Source organism: Vigna umbellata, chromosome 9 (genome assembly GCF_029865625.1).
Source record: "Vigna umbellata cultivar VRB3 chromosome 9, Vumbellata_1.0, whole genome shotgun sequence".
In the NCBI taxonomy this organism is placed as follows: domain Eukaryota; kingdom Viridiplantae; phylum Streptophyta; class Magnoliopsida; order Fabales; family Fabaceae; genus Vigna; species Vigna umbellata.
The window spans coordinates 5,606,345-5,624,589 of NC_142173.1; the positions used below are offsets into that span (position 1 = coordinate 5,606,345).

The 18,245-nt window shown below is 34.2% G+C and overlaps 1 protein-coding gene across 1 annotated transcript; it reads left to right on the plus strand.

Moving 5' to 3' along the window:
* Nucleotides 1-3,683: 3,683 nt before the first annotated feature.
* Nucleotides 3,684-8,763, plus strand: LOC124837527 (putative inactive leucine-rich repeat receptor-like protein kinase At3g03770). Its single transcript, XM_047312911.2, has 7 exons — nt 3,684-5,486; nt 5,828-5,958; nt 6,496-6,736; nt 7,012-7,214; nt 7,312-7,358; nt 7,811-7,922; nt 8,367-8,763. The coding sequence occupies exons 1-7, from the start codon at nt 3,968-3,970 to the stop codon at nt 8,619-8,621; spliced, it is 2,508 nt and encodes an 835-aa protein (XP_047168867.1). The 5' UTR covers nt 3,684-3,967; the 3' UTR covers nt 8,622-8,763.
* The last annotated feature ends 9,482 nt before the right edge of the window (nt 8,764-18,245 follow it).

An 18,245-nucleotide genomic window follows, 5' to 3' on the forward strand; every position in this document is an offset into this window, starting at 1 on the left:
GTGATACAAGAATTAGGAGGGTTAGAAGTTGGGGAAAATAAATGAAAATGGTAAGGATTAGTGTGAGTGTGTGATTCTGCAGAATTCACGTTCTGCAGATTATGCAGTGTCGCTATGCGAGTTGCCTCGCATAGCGAGACCCTGAGAAGGGTGCTCACTGTCTTGGAAATTCGTTGTGCGAGTTGGGGCGCTGTGCGAATTTCCATAGGGTGATGCTCACTGTTTTTGGACTCGCCATGGCGAATCCTGTCGCTATGCGACTAGTGGTGGTCTGGGATCACTGCCCATTTAAATCGAAGTGCGAGTGGGGCGCATAGCGAGAGCTTTGGGGAGGTTGGTCTCTGTCTGAGTTCTCACATAGCGACCTGGGTGCCCTATGCGAGAGGCTTGAGGTCTAATGCATGATGCGACTTAATTCGCATAGCAAATTAAGGTGCGCTAGGCGAGATGATCCTGTTTCGCCTTGTGAATGGGATGCGTTGTGTGACTCCTGTCGGGTAAAGTCTCTTCTTTTAATATCTCTGCTTGGATCAATTGCTTGGAATGCATAGTATGAGGTGATTTATGTGGAAAGTATGTGAAAGTGTGAGAATATTCAACATGTGATGTATGGTTAAAGAAAAATGATATGTGGTTAAAAGTATGGTGATTTGACGTAATTCCATGATCTTCAAGGAGAAGATTCATGGTGGTGCAGTAGTACTTAGAATGATCTACAGGGAAGCTCAGTCTTAGGGGTTATCCTGACGCTCCAATGGTCTTTCATGCTCAAGTAGAGAGGATTGAACCATGTGGTGAGGAGTAGCAGGAGGTCTTAGTCTTGGGGCTTCCAGTATGCCTCAAGGCCCGGAACAGGCTAACCTCGTGAGTGTGGTAGGGTGGGGAACCCAAGTTTCATAAGCCACCATGAGTGCATGACCCGCCATAGCTCGGTAATCATTCTAAGTCTGGATGAGTCAGGTCTAGTTTATGACATGTTTCTTGGTATGATTTAACTTGCTTGGCTTAAAGTATGTATTTGATGAATTGTTTATTTTAATATAGTATGCTTGTTTGTAAAAACTAGCTCACCCTTGCTTGTGTGTGTGCTTGTGGTATGTGTTTTCTTTTGCAATGATCATCTAATTGGATGTGAGTAGATGAAGAGGAGGTATTTGTGGAGCAAGCGTTGGAAGACGGTGATGCTGCAATTTAGTATGATTAGGATTTTGATTAGTAGAACTGTTATAGAAAAAATTTCCAGTGGTCCTCTGTGTTTAAGAGGCCAACTCTGATCTTATTTTAGAAGATTGTAATTCATATAGTCTGTCATATATCTCTAACTGCTTTCCAATATTATAACTGAATGACGTTTTTAGTATATATGCATGTAGTATATTTTAGGATGTCACAAATACAACATTTTTTACAATTATATGAATATAACAATAAAATAATATAGTGAAAAAAAGTCATCGTAAATATTTTGTTCCATTCTAATTGAACTCTGAAATATTTATACACCTTTACTGACTCAAGAACACATTTTAAAGGATATTTCTTTAAATTGATAAAAAATAATGTAAAATTATTTCTTTTACAACCATGTTATTAAATTTGATGAATAATTATTGTTAAAGAGATAAATGGTTATTTGAAACTATTATATTTATTCTAAAAGAAGTGAGTGGATCATTTTACTATTCTACAACATCTATTTTGAAAGGAGAAAGTGAAAAAAAAATAGAGAAATTCATGTGAAATGTTTATAAGTGTGAAGTATCTATCTTCATTTATGATTAATGTTTATTTCTGAAGATAACTAACTACTTTTCAGGGCACTCTCCTTCTCTGTTATATCTTTTCTATCTATAAAAATTCAAAATTTACTTAAAATGTAGACAGTTCAACTGTACCAACATCTTTATGAAAGACAATTTTATAAAAAATATCATTCTAATTCACCATAAAACCTTATTTCAGAAAATTTGCCGTTACATGTTTTGCAGGCACAATGAACTACAAATACATTATCCAAAACTCTTTTTCCAATTTAATAAGAAAAATGTTATTAAAAGGTAAGTAAATATAGAGAAAAATAGTTACTTGAAGAGGTGATTGATAAGGGTGTCTGTCACGAGAAGGAAAGGAAAAGCAGACCCGTGAAGTATGGTCCCATCACCACTTGTCTCTTTCACTTCTCTGCCTTAAAATAAAAAGGTTTGCTTTTTATCTGTCACGAGCTCAACAATTTATATTAACATATTCTTTCTTTCCTTATATTCACACATCGATGCACCAATTTTCCAACACTATTAAACAATTCCTCCAATTTCTCACACAACATCTCATAAATATCCATTTTCTACTTTCCTTTCCATTACCTTCGAATTATCAATCATTTCAACAACATCGTTCATGTTCACTAATAATATTTCATAATACTTTTTTGAAGTTTCTACTTTCTAAATTACACATTTCTTAAACTAATTATTCTAAATTACAATATAAGTTAAAGTCAAATCAGATTTATGTATTTTAAATATTTAATATGATAGATTAAAGTAATTAATAATTTATTACATGATGATATGAAAAAAATGAATTTAAATTAAAAATAAAAAAATTTAAATGTAAATAAAACTTTAATTTAATTAATATTCTTTATAATATCTAATTCAGGTAGAAAATAGTTTGTTTAAATAAAAAATGATAATACTTTTAAAAAGATAATAGAAACAGTGAAAATTCCACTAAAAATTTAATTATTTAAAAAAATCTAAAATAATAATAATCATTATTATATAATATTATTTTTATTAAAAATCATACATTTGTTTTATTTGATGAAATTTATATAATTATGTTTTTATGTCAATAAAATAGATTACTAGCTTAAACTTTACAAATTAAAATTTTAGTAGTCTTACCAAACATAATCTTTTCTAATCTTATATTTAAAACAACTTTTTAGGGTCTGCGTGTGCAATTTCCAATGTAAAACGACAAACTACCTTCACATTTTTGGTGTGCCTTTCGCTGCTATGCTATGCTATGATATGATATATTACTACCACACAGTTATTAATTTGTGTGCCTTTGGGAATGCAGAATACCTTATGTTGATTGGACGTTTTTCACTACTTAGGGTATCTTTATTTTTCTCCACACAAATTTTTAGGATCATTATTGATGGATTTTGGCACCATTATTTTTAACAGAAAAAAAATAAAATAATAGATTGAAACCAAGAACAATTATTGTTTTACACTGTCTCATGCTAGAACAATTATTGTTTTCAATTAATAGGTATAAACATGGATAGATAGAGATGAAGAAAGAAAGTAGTGAGACCTATAACATCAAATGACTGCTTTAGTATGTGTTAAAAGATTCAGTAAAGTTTGAAAGAAAGTAACAAACTGTCATATGTATGAAACTCTGATTTCTATATACAGATTAGTAATTGTTCATGTATGATACTTTTAAATTACTATCATTACGTTATAAATTTATCAGAAATGAAATGCTAAAAGAGGGACCATTATATTATGTCTTAGATAAAGCCAAGCCAAGGCACAGTGGCAGCAGTGCAAATTTTAGTAAGATACAGAACAAAAAGGGTTCACATTTTTATAGAATATAAAATTAGGTAACTAGCGTGTTGTCACTTTGTATCATGTGCAGCCAAACCAACAAAACAAAAGCACATAGCATTGCATTGCAAAAAATGGTTAACGGTTGAACTGAGAACATGGTCCACAGTAAAATGTTTCATGTTTTGCAGTGTTGGTGCTTGTTGTGTGCTAATACTTTTCTTAGTGCATTCCATTGAAGATCAGAAAGAACTAGAGTGAAACATAGTTGGTTCATTTGTGTTGAATATAAATGGCAGAGGCAGAAACTTGTTCCTCCTAGAGGCCTCATCAAAAACCCCTTTGTGCCTTCATTCATCCAAGTGATCTCTCTCTGTTTGTTGAAAGGAGAGATGGCACAAAAACCAGTTTTCCTTTCTCTTTTACCCCTTCTAATCTTGTTTCTTGCCAACATCCAACTTTCAGAGCAGTTAGAGTTTTCTCAGTCTCAGACACTTCTCAAGGTTCAGCAACTTCTTGGTTATCCATCAGCATTAAGTGCCCTCAGCAGCACCTCAGACTTCTGCAATATTGAGCCTACCCCATATTTGACAATAGTCTGCTATGAGGATAGCTTGACACAGCTTCATGTTGTTGGCAACAATGATTTTACTACACTGCCTCCAAACTTCTCCTCTGATACTCTTTTTACTACAATAGGAACTCTGTCAAGCTTGAAAGTCCTCTCTCTTGTTTCTCTTGGACTCTGGGGGCCCTTGCCTGAAAGCATTGCACAGTTGTCTTCATTGGAAATACTTAACATTAGCTCAAACTACTTCAATGGAGTCATTCCATCTCAGCTTTCACTTCTCAGGAACCTGCAGTCAGTGGTGCTTGATGATAACAACATCAATGGTGAAATTCCTAACTGGGTAGGCTCACTTCAAGGTTTGGCTGTGCTTAGTATGAAGAAAAACTGGCTATGTGGGAGCCTTCCAACTTCATTGGATGGTCTTCAGACCTTGAGGGTGTTGGATCTGTCAAGTAATCAGTTATCTGGGGAAGTTCCTCATCTTAAGAATTTGGCTAACCTTCAAGTTCTTAACTTGGAAAACAACACATTTGGACCTCATTTTCCTTCACTACCCACCAAGTTAGTTTCTCTTGTGCTCAGAAATAACAGCTTCAGGCTAAGTGTCCCTTCTGGTTTAAATTCTTTGTATCTGCTCCAAAGGCTAGACCTTTCTTTGAATGGCTTTGTGGGGCCATTTCCACCATCATTATTGTCACTGCCTTCCATAAATTACCTTGATATTTCCTCAAATAAATTCACTGGAATGCTTTTCAGTAACACGTCATGCAATGATGATCTCCACTTTGTAAATTTGTCTTCAAATCTTCTGAAAGGGGAAATTCCCTCTTGTTTGGAACCAAAGACCAGGGTTGTTCTGTATGATGGCAACTGCTTATCAAATAAGAACCAAGATCAGCATCCTTTACATTTTTGCAGCAATGAGGCTTTGGCAGTGAAAATCATACCTCGTGAACCAAAACACAAGAGAACAACTGGTAAAACAGTTATTGTATCAAGTATGGGAAGTGTGGTAGGTGTAGTGTTGATTCTAGGAGTGGTTATCTTGGTTGTTAGCCGAGTTCACAAGAAACAGGTAGTGAAAATCCCTTCAAAGTCCCCTTCGGAAAATGTCACCAGCCAGTTACATAATGAAGATGAAGTGAAAACTACTACAAGGTCCATAATGGAGCATATCATCAAAAGGGTTCCTGACAAACGTGCTGTGGAAACACTGACAAGATCCATAAAGGAGCATGTAATGAGCCGAGTGAAAAATAAGCGTGTTGTTAGGGCATCAACAAGGTCCATAATAGAACATGTATCATCAGTTAACACAGCAAAACTACTCACAGATGCAAGTAAATCCTCAAATCCTTTGCCTTATTGGTACATAATTTCTAGTTTGAAAAATGATATTATTGTTCTACAAGTACATGGTTTAAGGGCTAAAAGAAAAATTCTGGGAATATGTTCTTCTGTCCAGCTATGTATGTACGCCAAAAACATTGAATTAGAGCAAAGAGAAATTTCTAGTTTTATTTCTTCTGCAGATTGGATCAATTCAAATAAATGCTCATATATTGTACTGAAATGCAGAATGTATCGTTGAAATCTAGGTGTTAGAGCATGTCATTCAGAACCTTTATTTCTATTAATTATCACTAGTCACATATGGTCATTTTATATTATTTGTTTGCAGGGTATATATCAGAAACAATGAAGATGGGAGCCAGCCTTCCTCCTTATAGGACCTTTGCTTTGGATGAACTTAAGGAAGCTACAAATAATTTTGATTCATCATGTTTCATAAGTGAAGGCCCACATGGTCAGGTATGAACTTGAAGTTATAAATTTAGATTGATATAATCATATTTACCTTGGCCTTAGCCTGTAGGACTGTAATTTTGTGATGACTCTCACTTCACTCTGGAAACTGCATAGTAGAAGAAATATGTCAATAATCTGAATTTCATACTAGTTTTACCTTACCGAAAATTGAGCTTCATATAAGTAAGAATATTTGAGAAAATTTGTTAAGTACAAAGTCCATGGCTATGTGTATTTTTATAGTCTTTAAATGAGGTACATTTGACTATTTTGTCTTCCTTCAAATTATACCTAGAGCAGGATAAGTTAAAGTGCCAATCTTCAGTTCTGTTACAGGCATCAAACATCAATTCACACATTATAGAGTTTTCTTTTCATACTCAAATTTATTACGGTTTCCCTTTGCAGTAATTGTACAGTTTTGTGTTGTTTAAGTTCTGACAAGTAATTCACCATTCTGATTATGCATATAATTTTGTGGAACCGTTCTCTATTATCTTTGACTTAACAAATTTTAATCTATTTTAACTGTAATGACAGATTTATAAAGGGGTTCTCTCTGATGGGATGCACATTTCTATTAGAGGTTTGAAAATGAGGAAGAGACATAGCCCTCAAACTTACATGCACCATGTTGAGATGATTTCAAAACTAAGGCATTCACACTTGGTTAGTGCTCTTGGGCATGCTTTTGAGTGCAACCAGGATGATTCGTGTGTGAACAGTGTATTTCTCATATTTGAGTTTGTTCCAAACAGAAGTTTACGAAGCTGCGTTTCTGGTAAGGAAAATTCTTCATCAAAATCTTCCATCTAATATTGCCACATACCATAAATTCCAATGATTTTGTACACTATAGTCCTTCTAGGACTTGTTTGGCTTAAGATTTTATTTTCATTTTCTAAAAGTGATCATTTGTTTTCAATTTATTTCACATCTTCAAATGTTGTTTGAAAACAGATATTTGAAAAGCACTTCTCAAACCAAATAGGACCTAATATTTTCTAATGTTCACAACATGAAATGGATTTTTCATCTGACATTTGCTTTCAATAGGATCTTCTGGGGAAAAGATTTCTTGGACTCAGAGAATAGCAGCTACAATTGGAGTGGTGAAGGGCATTCAATTTTTGCACACAGGGATAGTGCCTGGACTATATTCAAATAATCTCAAGATTACAGATATTGTTTTGGATAACAATCACAATGTTAAAATAAGCAGCTACAATCTGCCACTCTCTTCTGAAAATAAAAGAATGGTAAATGGATAATTCTTTCTATATGCCCTTTATTACTACTATATCTTCACCCCTTTCTGATTTTTCGGAGCATAATTGTTTTCTACAAAACTTTCAGATAAGCAATGGAACTTACCCTGGACTCAAAGGAAATGTCCAAGCAAGGTGAACAAAATATTAATCACTGATATTGTTATAGAATCTAATCTAGCAACTAAGAAAGTAAGAACATACAATCAACACATTGGAATTTCTCATGAAAGGCATTTTATCATACATGCTTTCAGTTGAAAATTGAACTAAATATACTAGTATCTGTAGAGATAGTTAAACAGAAAAGAATTTTATTAATTCTTTCTCAATCCTTTATGTATGTATCCTTTGATAAGTTTGTACCCTGATCCATGTATCTCTCTGCTTGGGATCTCTAATGAACAAAAATGTTAGTTAAACACTCAACTTGTTGAGCCTGGTTCTTAAAGCTTTCAATGTCTGCAGTCATGTGAACTAGTGATAAAGCCTTTTTAGAGTATTGTACAACTATATTGGTGCTTTGCTAATTGTATCTAATAATGTGTATATTTTTTTGCCTTAACTAGCATTGATTATTTATGCAGGATAAAGGGTGAAGACAAGAATGATGTCTATGATATTGGGGTAATCTTGCTAGAAATCATTCTGGGCCGACCAATAATGTTTCACAATGAAGTTGGAACACTAAAAGATCTTGTGAGTATTACCTTCAAGTTTCATATTAAGGCATCTTAGATTATTAGATTGTGAATAAGTTTCCCAATTTGACATTAAGGGTGCATTTGATTTGCTAAAACAAACCATGAATAATTCAACATTAAAAAAATTGCTCATAAGTTGAGTTTTGCAATAGTACAAGTGCTAGACAAAAACAAAACAGCTCAAGAGACAGCACACAACTGAGTTTTTGTAATCCACTAAACAATTTTAAATCAATAAATTTGTGGTTTTTTTTTTTTATATGGTGTTTAATTTTTTCATTTTTATTCAATGTAGAACTTAAAATCATGTTTGGATTTTCAACAAGTTGATTTTTTTCTTTAATTATTTATTAAGTATCAAAACTTTGTTGTGTAAAGCACAAGGGGTAGTAAAGTAGATAGCACCTAAATCTAAGAATGTTGTGTGGTACTTCTGCAGTTACATGTAAGCATTAAAACTGATGACATAGCTAGAAGAAGTATTGTTGACCCAGCAGTTCACAAGGAATGCTCAGATGAATCATTAATGACAATGATGGAGATATGTGTAAGGTGTCTCTCTGATGACCTAACTGAAAGGCCTTCTGTGGAAGATATTCTGTGGAACTTGCAGTTTGCAGCACAAGTTCAGAATTCATGGAAAAGAGACTCAAGTGATCACAGTTACTCTCCTGCACCATCCTCCAGGGATTAAGATCTGTATGATATTTTCAGCTAGCAAGGGTTTGTGTTACATTGTACAAAAAGTTTAATTTTATATCATGATTGTCACAATTTTCATTATCAGAATTCAATAATTATGTGTCTAAATTTTTGCCTTTCATTGATTTTTTTTTTATCATTCCATTATCTGAATGCATAAAATATTAGTGGAAAACAAAATTTAGAATGAGTTTTTTTTTTTTCATTTTCCTCTCTACTTCCTCTACATTGTTTTTGTACGGAGGGACAATACACAAACACATAGATATCCACACTGGTAAAATATTGTCCGTTTTAGGTCAAATTCTCACGGATTTGTTTTTTATACCACTTCAAAAGACTTCTTACCAATGGAGGTATCTTATATGTGGGTGTTGTTCTCTCCACCACCACCCCTTGTTTCCTTCACCACCTCATTCTTGTTTTACCCTTTTTTTTATTTTTCCATTCCTATTGTACCCTTAGTAAAATTTTAGGGTTAAAATTTTTTAACATCTACCCACTCCAATCCTTTACATGTATGCAGCGACAATTCTTCTTCTTCTTTATCGTTCGTCCCCTCATTGTTTCATTGTGCTCTTCTTCCCCTTTTTCACGTTTCACTTCTTCCTCTCATTCTCTAATTGTGATAGAATTATGGTCTCAGAGTGTGGTGGACTTTGTGCTTAGTGAGAGAATGCAAGTGGTGGTGGAAACAATTGATCGATCGTGCTAAGATCGGTGTGTGGTCATGGTGTAGTAGTGCTTGAAGGATTCGTTGTGAAGTTGCATAATAAACCCTAGAAAAATAAACGTATAATCTTAAAACGGATGTGAGCATCCCTCAGCGGATGTCAACATCCGTTTAAGGAAAAGCGGATGTCAACATCCGTTTAAGGAAAAACGGATGTCGATATCCGTTTTACCTTAAACGGATGTTGACATCTGTTGACGGATGCTAACATCGGTTTAAAGTTACATGTTTATTTTTCAGTTTATTAATAATGCAATTTATATGTTTTGATGTATTATTTTTGAATATATTTTTGATGTATTTTAATAATGTATTTTTGAAGATATTTATTGTTATTAGTTTATATTTATAGTTTTTGTATTTTGTAGTTATATATAATTAGTTTTTTGTTTTAATGTTTTTGTATAACATATGTTTTATATATGGTTTTTGTATTCTTTAACAATTTTATAATTATATAAAAATTTATTTATTAGTTTAATTATATGAAATATATAATTTTATTACATTAATATTTTTGTAATTAAAACAAACAGATGTGGTAGAGTTCGGGGTTTGAGAATTTGAAAAGAGAGAGAATAAGAGTTGGGAAGTGGAGCTGAGTGAAAAGTAAAAATGGGTAGAATGATAGGGTTTGAGTTTAAAGTAAATAAATAGGGTTAAAAGTAAAAAAGGTTATTTTGGTAATTAAAATTTTTTTGCAGAAGGTTGGGGAGGTGGAGGGAGAAGTGGTGGTGGTGGAGGGAGAAACACCCCTTATATGTATATAAACTCATGTTCATCTCTTATTTTATCCTCATCTCTTGCTCTCCACCTCTCATGACTCATTTGGCTATCTGTCGGTCACTTGCCAAGTCTTCACCTGATTATGGAGGGACGTACTTGACTCGATTGAGTCTGGTCACCAGATCTGAACCATGGATTCTGATACCATTTGTAAGGAGGGACAACACACACATACACGTAGATATCCACACTGGTAAGATATTGTCCGCTTTGGGTCAAACCCTCACGGATTTGTTTTTGGTACCAATCCAAAATGCCTCTTACCAATGGAGGTATTTTATGTGTATATAAATCCATGTCCATCTCTTATTTTATTCGATGTGGGACTTTGTTTGTACCCGATAGTTCTTTCTCTCTTCTTCCCTTTACAACAGTGACCATGATGAAAGTGGTGGTTGCAACAATGTAGTGTAGTGATGAAGGGTATTTTAGTCTTTTTCACTATTACTGTGGGGATGTAGTTGGTAACTATGTGGTTAGCAAAGGAAAAAGCTCTGAAAATTAGTAGTCCTCTTAGTATATAACAAGGTCAAGTTAAAAAAAAAAGTAGGTTCAAGGTTCCATGAATTTTTCATAGAATTATATTTCATTTTCTTTTCCAACACATGTTACATCTTGCATGGGAGATGAGGTAGGGTGAACATTGTGAATCAATTAAGAGTATGTTTGCTACTAGTTTTATTAATACAAAATGGGTTTAATAGCCTATTTTGTCCACAGTTTTGTTGAATAATGTCAATTCAGTCTCTCGTTTTAAAAGTGTTTGAAATTAGTCCTCACTTATTAAATTTTGCGTCAAAATCGTCCCTTCCGTTAAATAGAAACAGAGTTAAGAGATTGATTATCTGGCAGAATGTAGTGATAACGTGTCATTTTTATATTGTATGCGTGATGACATGTTATGTTGTTAGAGGTTGAGTTGGATATTAAAAATATGTTTTTTTAATTAGGGTTTTTTTAATAGGAAAAAAATTGATTCAGGGCATTTTGCATTTGTGCGACCGCAGCCACCACCCACTACCGTTTCTCCTTTGCCTCTGTCACCCAATCCAGATTGCACCAAGACTTCATGCCCATGCCTTTATCTAAACCACACATGCTCTCATTGACTCCTACAATCTATGAGAATAGGAACATGAAAGGCAAGTACAAAAAATTGTTATATTTCTCTGCGAAGTACCAACTCTTGAAATCAAGTACATTTCGTTAATTGGAACGAACAAGAATGCTCTACAATTACAAACATGGTTTTTCTGGGCTTGTTATTCGTTTAACTAAAGAGGAGGCAAACTCAATTGCTCACAGACCTGGTGTGATCTCTATCTTCCAGGATCCAATTTTGAAGCTCCACACAACCCGTTCTTGGGAATTCCTTAAGGACCAAAGCCCACTACCCAAAACCCACAGCCCAAACAAGGCCTTCAACTATGCTCCCTCATCAGATGTCGTCATTGGCAATTTGGGAACCTTCTCTTTCAGCTTCCCCTTCCAAATCCAAACCTAGAAAAATTCGGAACCTTCTCTTTCAACTTTCCATTCCAAATTGAAACCTAGAAAAATTTGTCTTTGATTGGTGGTCGTGGAGATGCTGAATGGGTCTGGGTTTGGGTGAATGGAGGCGATGAAATGTGTGTGCTATTGGTGATCGTGGAAGGTTCAAGAAGAGAGGTGAAGAGATTTTTGTGTGTGGAATTGGGCAGTTTGCAGCTTTCCCTTCCAAATCCTAACCTAGAAAAAATTGTTTTTAATTGAGGGCTGTGGAGGTGTTGTGTGGACTTGGGGTTTGGGTGAATGGAAGTGATGAAGTATTTGTGTGCTATTGGGGAACGTGGATGGTTTAGGAAGTGAGGAGAAGGGATTTTTATGTGTGGAATTTTGCAGTGTGCGTGGAGTGATGAATGGGTGCTGGAATTTGTATAGGTGGGGAGACATGTGTGATTAGTATAAATGAAAAATGCCCTAAATCGATTTGTTCTTAATTTCAAAAACACAATCTTTAATATCCAACTTAATATTTAACTACATAACACGTTACCACACATATAAGATAAAGATGACACGTTACCATTGAATTATGCGAGATAATCAATCATTTAACTCCGTTTGTTTCTATTTAATGGAAGGGACGATTTTGACGCAAAATTTAATAAGTGAGGACCAATTTCAGACACTTTTAAAATAAATGACTAAATTGACATGATTCAACAAAACTGGGGACAAAACAGGCTATTAAACCATACAAAATGTATTTTGCTACCATCCCAAAACAACTTATTTTTAGAGCTTCTAACTTCTATATTATTTATTTTTCTTCTATTAATATGTCTTATATTTTAAATATTTTTTTATTATCTTTAATTTCCTTTTACCTATTGTCACGTCCCATTTATTTCGGTGCTGAGTCACCTAGCTGCTTACATTAATGCACCGTGCCACATGTTCAGTGCATTAAAAATCCACTACCGAACTATGCATGCACGCCACTTGTCAATTTGGAAACTTCTGAAGTCAGTGGTGGGGTGCAGGTGTCGACTAGAGGGACGCTCGTCCGTCTGATAGTGAGATTGAACAAAAGTAAAATTTTCTGGAAAATCTCCCACTCTCTACGCGCACCTCCTCCCCTTCCAAACTCAGACTTTTCTTTTCTCCTCCATCTCTCTAGAACCCTTCCCCTTCTCTCTTCTGCAACTCACCATCCTCTTCTCCGATCACGTTTCAGAAAACGCAAAGAAGTTCCCTGCACCGTGAGCTCCATCTTGAACCGAACAACTTCCAGTTCTGGTAAGTTTCCACTTGGACGCTCATTTCTGGAACTCTTGCAAACCGGATTCAGCTGCATGCAAGAGTGTAAACTAAGCCCTTTCGTTTTGTTTTGGTTAGTTTTAGTTGGAGAGCTTAAGAGAAAGGTTGGAGAGTCTTAGTTGGACGAATCAAGATCACTCACTCTTAGAACGCACACTTCTAATCCGGGTAAGGGGAGCTTATTAAATTTAATTCCTAAGTAATATTGTGTTGTATGAATGTTCAGTGAAGTATATGCAATGTACTGTATGCATGTTCTGTAAATTGTATGCAGTATGAGTTTTTGATATTGGATGTTGGTATATGATCATGAATTTATGTATGGAAAGGATGAAATGTTCTATGGTTTGATTAAATTGAAAAATAAGCTGTATGATGAGATGATACATGAAAAAGTATGGATTTGTACTATGATATGAGCAATGTAATGTATGAAAATCTCTACTGTAAAATGTGTTTACTGTAAGTTGAGTTTGAAAATGAAATTGTATGATAATGAACGTTCGTTATCGAAACGGTCTTTGACCGTTCGGTATTCTCAGTAAATTATTTAAAATAGCAGAACCCTTTCATTTGGAAAGGATTCTATTCGAGGACGAACGCCCTCTTATATATATAGCTTTACGTTTGAGCGTTCGGCCAAACGTAGACATCATGAGTGTTGTGTGAGAATTTGAGAAAACCTGAAAATGTCCCTTTGAACTCTTAGTCAAATTATTAAAACATAAACTTTAAGTATCTCATCCTACATAAATCCCAAATTTCTATGATTTTGAATCAGCAAATAGCCTCGACCTAAAAGCGTACGTCCTAAGTGGCGCTCGGTCTTAGACCGAACGCCCGTCCTAAAATTGTAAGTGATAAGTAGCGCTCGGTCCTATACCGAACGCCCGTTCTTTTCAGTTATTCCTGAATGAAGAGTTAAATAGCGTTCGTCTAATAGATTTATTAACGTTCGTCCAAGACTTCAGTGACGTTCGTCCAAAACTTCATTAAATGTCTATTTTCGCGCTCGGTCATCGACTGGCGGTTTGTCTCCTGAATTAAATTGTGCTCGGTTTATTTATCTAAACAAATTTGTGATGTATATATCCATTGGATTCGCTCTAGCGTTATTGAACTTAAATTATTCTAAGTATTTTCCAGATCGTACTAGAATCAGTTCATCTAACTGATTCAAGTTGTAATGAAGTCCGTATAATAACCTGTGTTGGTTTTACTCTATTCGTTAACGAGCCTTTCTTGGTATTGTCTTAACGTTCGTCCTCTATTACAAAGAGGACTAGACGTTCGTTCTTTTATGAAAGTGGAACTAAGATTGAGAATGTGAATAAGAGGAAAGTTATGATGTGCGAACGGTATATTAAATGAATTTATGATTTTGGATTTTGAACGAGCATTCCAGGGAGGAACGACTCTAGAATGGAAATTTGAGATTTGTAAAGTATGAACGTGGTAAGCTTAGATGGTGGTTCATCCTGATATTTCGTGAGTGCTCGTTCTCAAGTAGAGAGGAGTATGTCATGTGTGGGAATGGCAGGAGGTCTAGTCCATAACTGCAACTTGGACAGAACAGACTAACCTCAGGTGACGACTGATGAGCATTCCAGTTATTCCACCTGTGTGCACGAACGCCTTAGCTACACAGGATTCATACAGTCCGGACGGTCGGTCTAGTATCAGGATTTGGATTGAATTAATGAATGAATTGAAGTATGTATTGTGACTTATTTGACGTGTATTTGATATGTTATGAAATGTATGTTACTTGAATTAATTGCAATAAGCTTACCCTTGCGTTTCCATTGTGTTGTCTGTATATGTATATCCGTCTTGTCTTTGCAATGATCATCCATGTGGATGTGAGCAGAGGGAGATGCTTCTCTGGAAGAAACGCTCGAGGAAGGTATCATGGCGGAAGAAAATTTGGTAGATGTTGAATTGAAGGCCGAACAATAGTACGTTCGGTTATTTGATAGTTTAGTTGGAATAGCGTGCCGTTGAGAGCGAACGCCTTTTTCTTTATGTAAATATTTGGACGTTCGGTATTTTATTTTTGTAAAACCGTTCGTCCTTAAATATTAGTGAACGTTCGTACCTTTATGTTTATATGTAAGGTCGTTCGACCACTTGTGAGAGTTATCTCCTTTTTGTAAGACTGTTTTGTTATATTAATACATGTGAATATTCTATAATATATAGTTGCTGACTAATTAATTATTATATTATTTTTAGTATTTGTTAAATTATTTTAATTTCTTTTGTAGTTTAAATTAAAAAGATATTTGACTTATAAATTAAAGTATTTAATGTTTTATTATATGACATGAAAATTTGTGAAAAAGAAAATCAATTTAACAGTAGTTAAAATTAATAAATAAAAAATTTAAATTTCTAAAAAAAAAATTGTTAATATTTGTTACATCAATTCATTTAATTAAAATAACATATTCAAATAAAAAAAATGTTTATACAATTACGTGTAGTTTTATCTTTTTATATTATTTTACATTTACCATTCCTTCATAAACTAATTTACTTCTAATTCAATAAACCAGTTTATTTGTTTAAAATTTATAAGTTGCATGATTATAAGCTATCAGACAGCTTACTAGCTAATTTTATCAAACGTACTAAATTGTGTATGTAAGTCACTCCATTTTATAATCAACTCTCTTTAAATTTAAACAATAAAGATGTATGAGACTCATGTTAAAAATAATATTTTTATTTGTAAGAATTTTCGTAATCAAGTTAAAAATGGTTATTTTACCAATTTGTTAAATAACAGTAAATTGAAAGCCACTGAAATCAAATAGCAATAATAGAAGTTTCTATCCAAAGTGTTTATTTTTATCACACTATTTAATTATCATGTTCCCTATAACTATTTTTGTTCTTTTAACTTAATTTTCTATGCTAATTGAATATTAATTTAATAGCACAATGCTCAAAATTGTGTAACCTCCAATTTAATATATTTGCACTACTAACTGAACTATTAAAAATTAGGTATTAAACAATAAATAACATAAATATATATATATATATATATATATATATATATATATATATATATATATATATATATATAATAGGGTTAAAATATGTTTTTAGTCCCTAAACTATTGGCCGTTTCTGGTTTTCGTCCCTCTTCCAAAGTAAGGTACAATTTGGTCCTCATTCTTTAGAAAAACGTTCGTTTTAGTCCTCAAAATTTTGTTTTTAGTCCTCGTTTTAGTCCTCAAAACGTTCGTTTTTTCGACTAAAACGAACGTTTGTTAAAGATTGAGGACTAAATTGTACCTTACTTTGGAAGAGGGACGAAAACCAGAAACGGTCAATAGTTTAGGGACTAAAAACATATTTAACCCTATATAATATGTATTTATAGTATGCATATCAATTAATATATAAAGTTTTTCAACAAAGAAGAATCTATACAATAAGTAGAATTCACTAGTACAGGAAACAGAAATGGCACCGGTTAATTTCGTTTATAGGCACCGGTTCTGCAACCGAGGCATATAGAGACGAGGTAAAAAGGATAAGTTTAATGCCTCGGTTGCGAACGAGTCAAAAAGAGATCGATTTTCGCCTCGGTCCTCCTTTGAACCGAGACCGTATCTTAGAAAATTCAATAAAAAAAAATTCAAAATACTGCTGAACCTGCTGGGATTCATCACAGAGCATCAAGTTCATCACAGAGCATCAAAGTTCATTACAGAGATCAAAGTTCAGATACATTACATAGCATATAACAAAAGCCACTAGGATGAAAGAATTCATGTTGTTCATTACAGAGCATATAACAAATGGAAACAAAATCAGAAAATAAAATCCGAAAATCATATCAAAGCATCAAAGTTCAGATACATCAGAAAATCAGAAAATAATAGTTCAGATACATTACAGAGCATATAACAAATGGAAAAAAAAAAATCAAAGAAACCAAGGATTCATACTTTTGAATCCCAACCTCAAACCCCATTTCCCAGTTTCTAAAAATCGTCAACGGCAAGCGGCGAGCGCGAAGCGGCTCCCGACGGCAAGCGGCGAGTGCCAAGCGGCTCCCGACGGCAAGCGACTCCACCACTGGCACGGGATCTGGATCTGGATCTGCCACCGCTTGCTCTTCACTCGAGAGGCGATGCAATCGCGGCGTGGTTGAACGGCGGTGCTTGCGGGTTTGCGCGTGGTGGTCGGCGGCGTGGTTGAACGGCGCTGCTTGCGGCGCTGATGATGGGGTTTGGTGGAGAGGAGAAATCGGAGGGATGGAGGCAAAGATGAGAGTGAGAGCGCGAGATATGAGCGAGAGTGTGAGATATGAGCGATAGTCTGAGAGGTTTTGCGGGAAGAGAGGTTTTGCGTGAATAAAGTTTTGAACTTTAACCCTCGAGGCAAATATAGGCCTCGGTTAAAATAAAACCGCAACATAAATGTCTCGTTTAATTTCCAACTGGTGCAGTATACTCTTTTCAAAAGCGGGTTTAAAAGAACCGGTGGAGTATACTCTTTTCAAAAGCGGGTTTAAAAGAACCGAGACATATAGTGTTTCCAAAATTACATTTTTGCCACCGCGTTTTTATATGTCTCGGGTTTTCAAAAACCGAAGCATAATACGCGATTTAAAAACCCTATTTTTTAGTAGTGATTGTTTTATATGCAGATGATATTCTGCTTGTAATTAATGATAAGTGAATCAAATTCTTTGAAAGAACTTTGGTATGAAATATATGTTGAGATATCTTATGTCATAAACATTAAGATTTATAGAAAAAGATCTTAATGTATTTTGTATTTATCTAAAGAGACTTATAAGTGTGTACATTTTGATACTTATAATATCCGTAGCATAAAACACAATCATATATATAAAATATAAATTAGCAATAAAGATTTGTATAAGTAGTGGTTGAAAAAGATGTCGGACAACAAAGTTAATTTATAAAAGGAGAAAATTAAAAATTAAAATAAAGAGGAAACATGATTATAAAATAGACAATTTATTTGCTTAAAAAATATTAAACTATGGAAAAGAGATTGACCACTTAGATACTGAAAACAAATATCAATATATAGAGTTAAATATGTTTTTAGTCCCTCAACTATAAAGCGATTTTGTTTTTCGTCTCTATTTCAAACTTTGTACAATTTGATCCCTCTCCTTAATGAAACTATAATTTTTCGTCTTCCAAAACAAACACAGTTATAATTAGGCTAAGTTAGCTAACGAATTGCCACGTCATTTTTTTTTCTGACACTAAGTCAATTTGTCCCTCACCGTACGGTAAT

Excerpts from the sequence above, each read along its gene's own strand:
- LOC124837527 (XM_047312911.2), top strand. The coding sequence starts at position 3,968 with ATGGCACAAAAACCAGTTTTCCTTTCTCTTTTACCCCTTCTAATCTTG. Across the intron at positions 5,959-6,495 it reads GTGAAGGCCCACATGGTCAG|ATTTATAAAGGGGTTCTCTC; the intron begins GTATGAACTTGA and ends CTGTAATGACAG. Across the intron at positions 6,737-7,011 it reads TTTACGAAGCTGCGTTTCTG|GATCTTCTGGGGAAAAGATT; the intron begins GTAAGGAAAATT and ends TGCTTTCAATAG.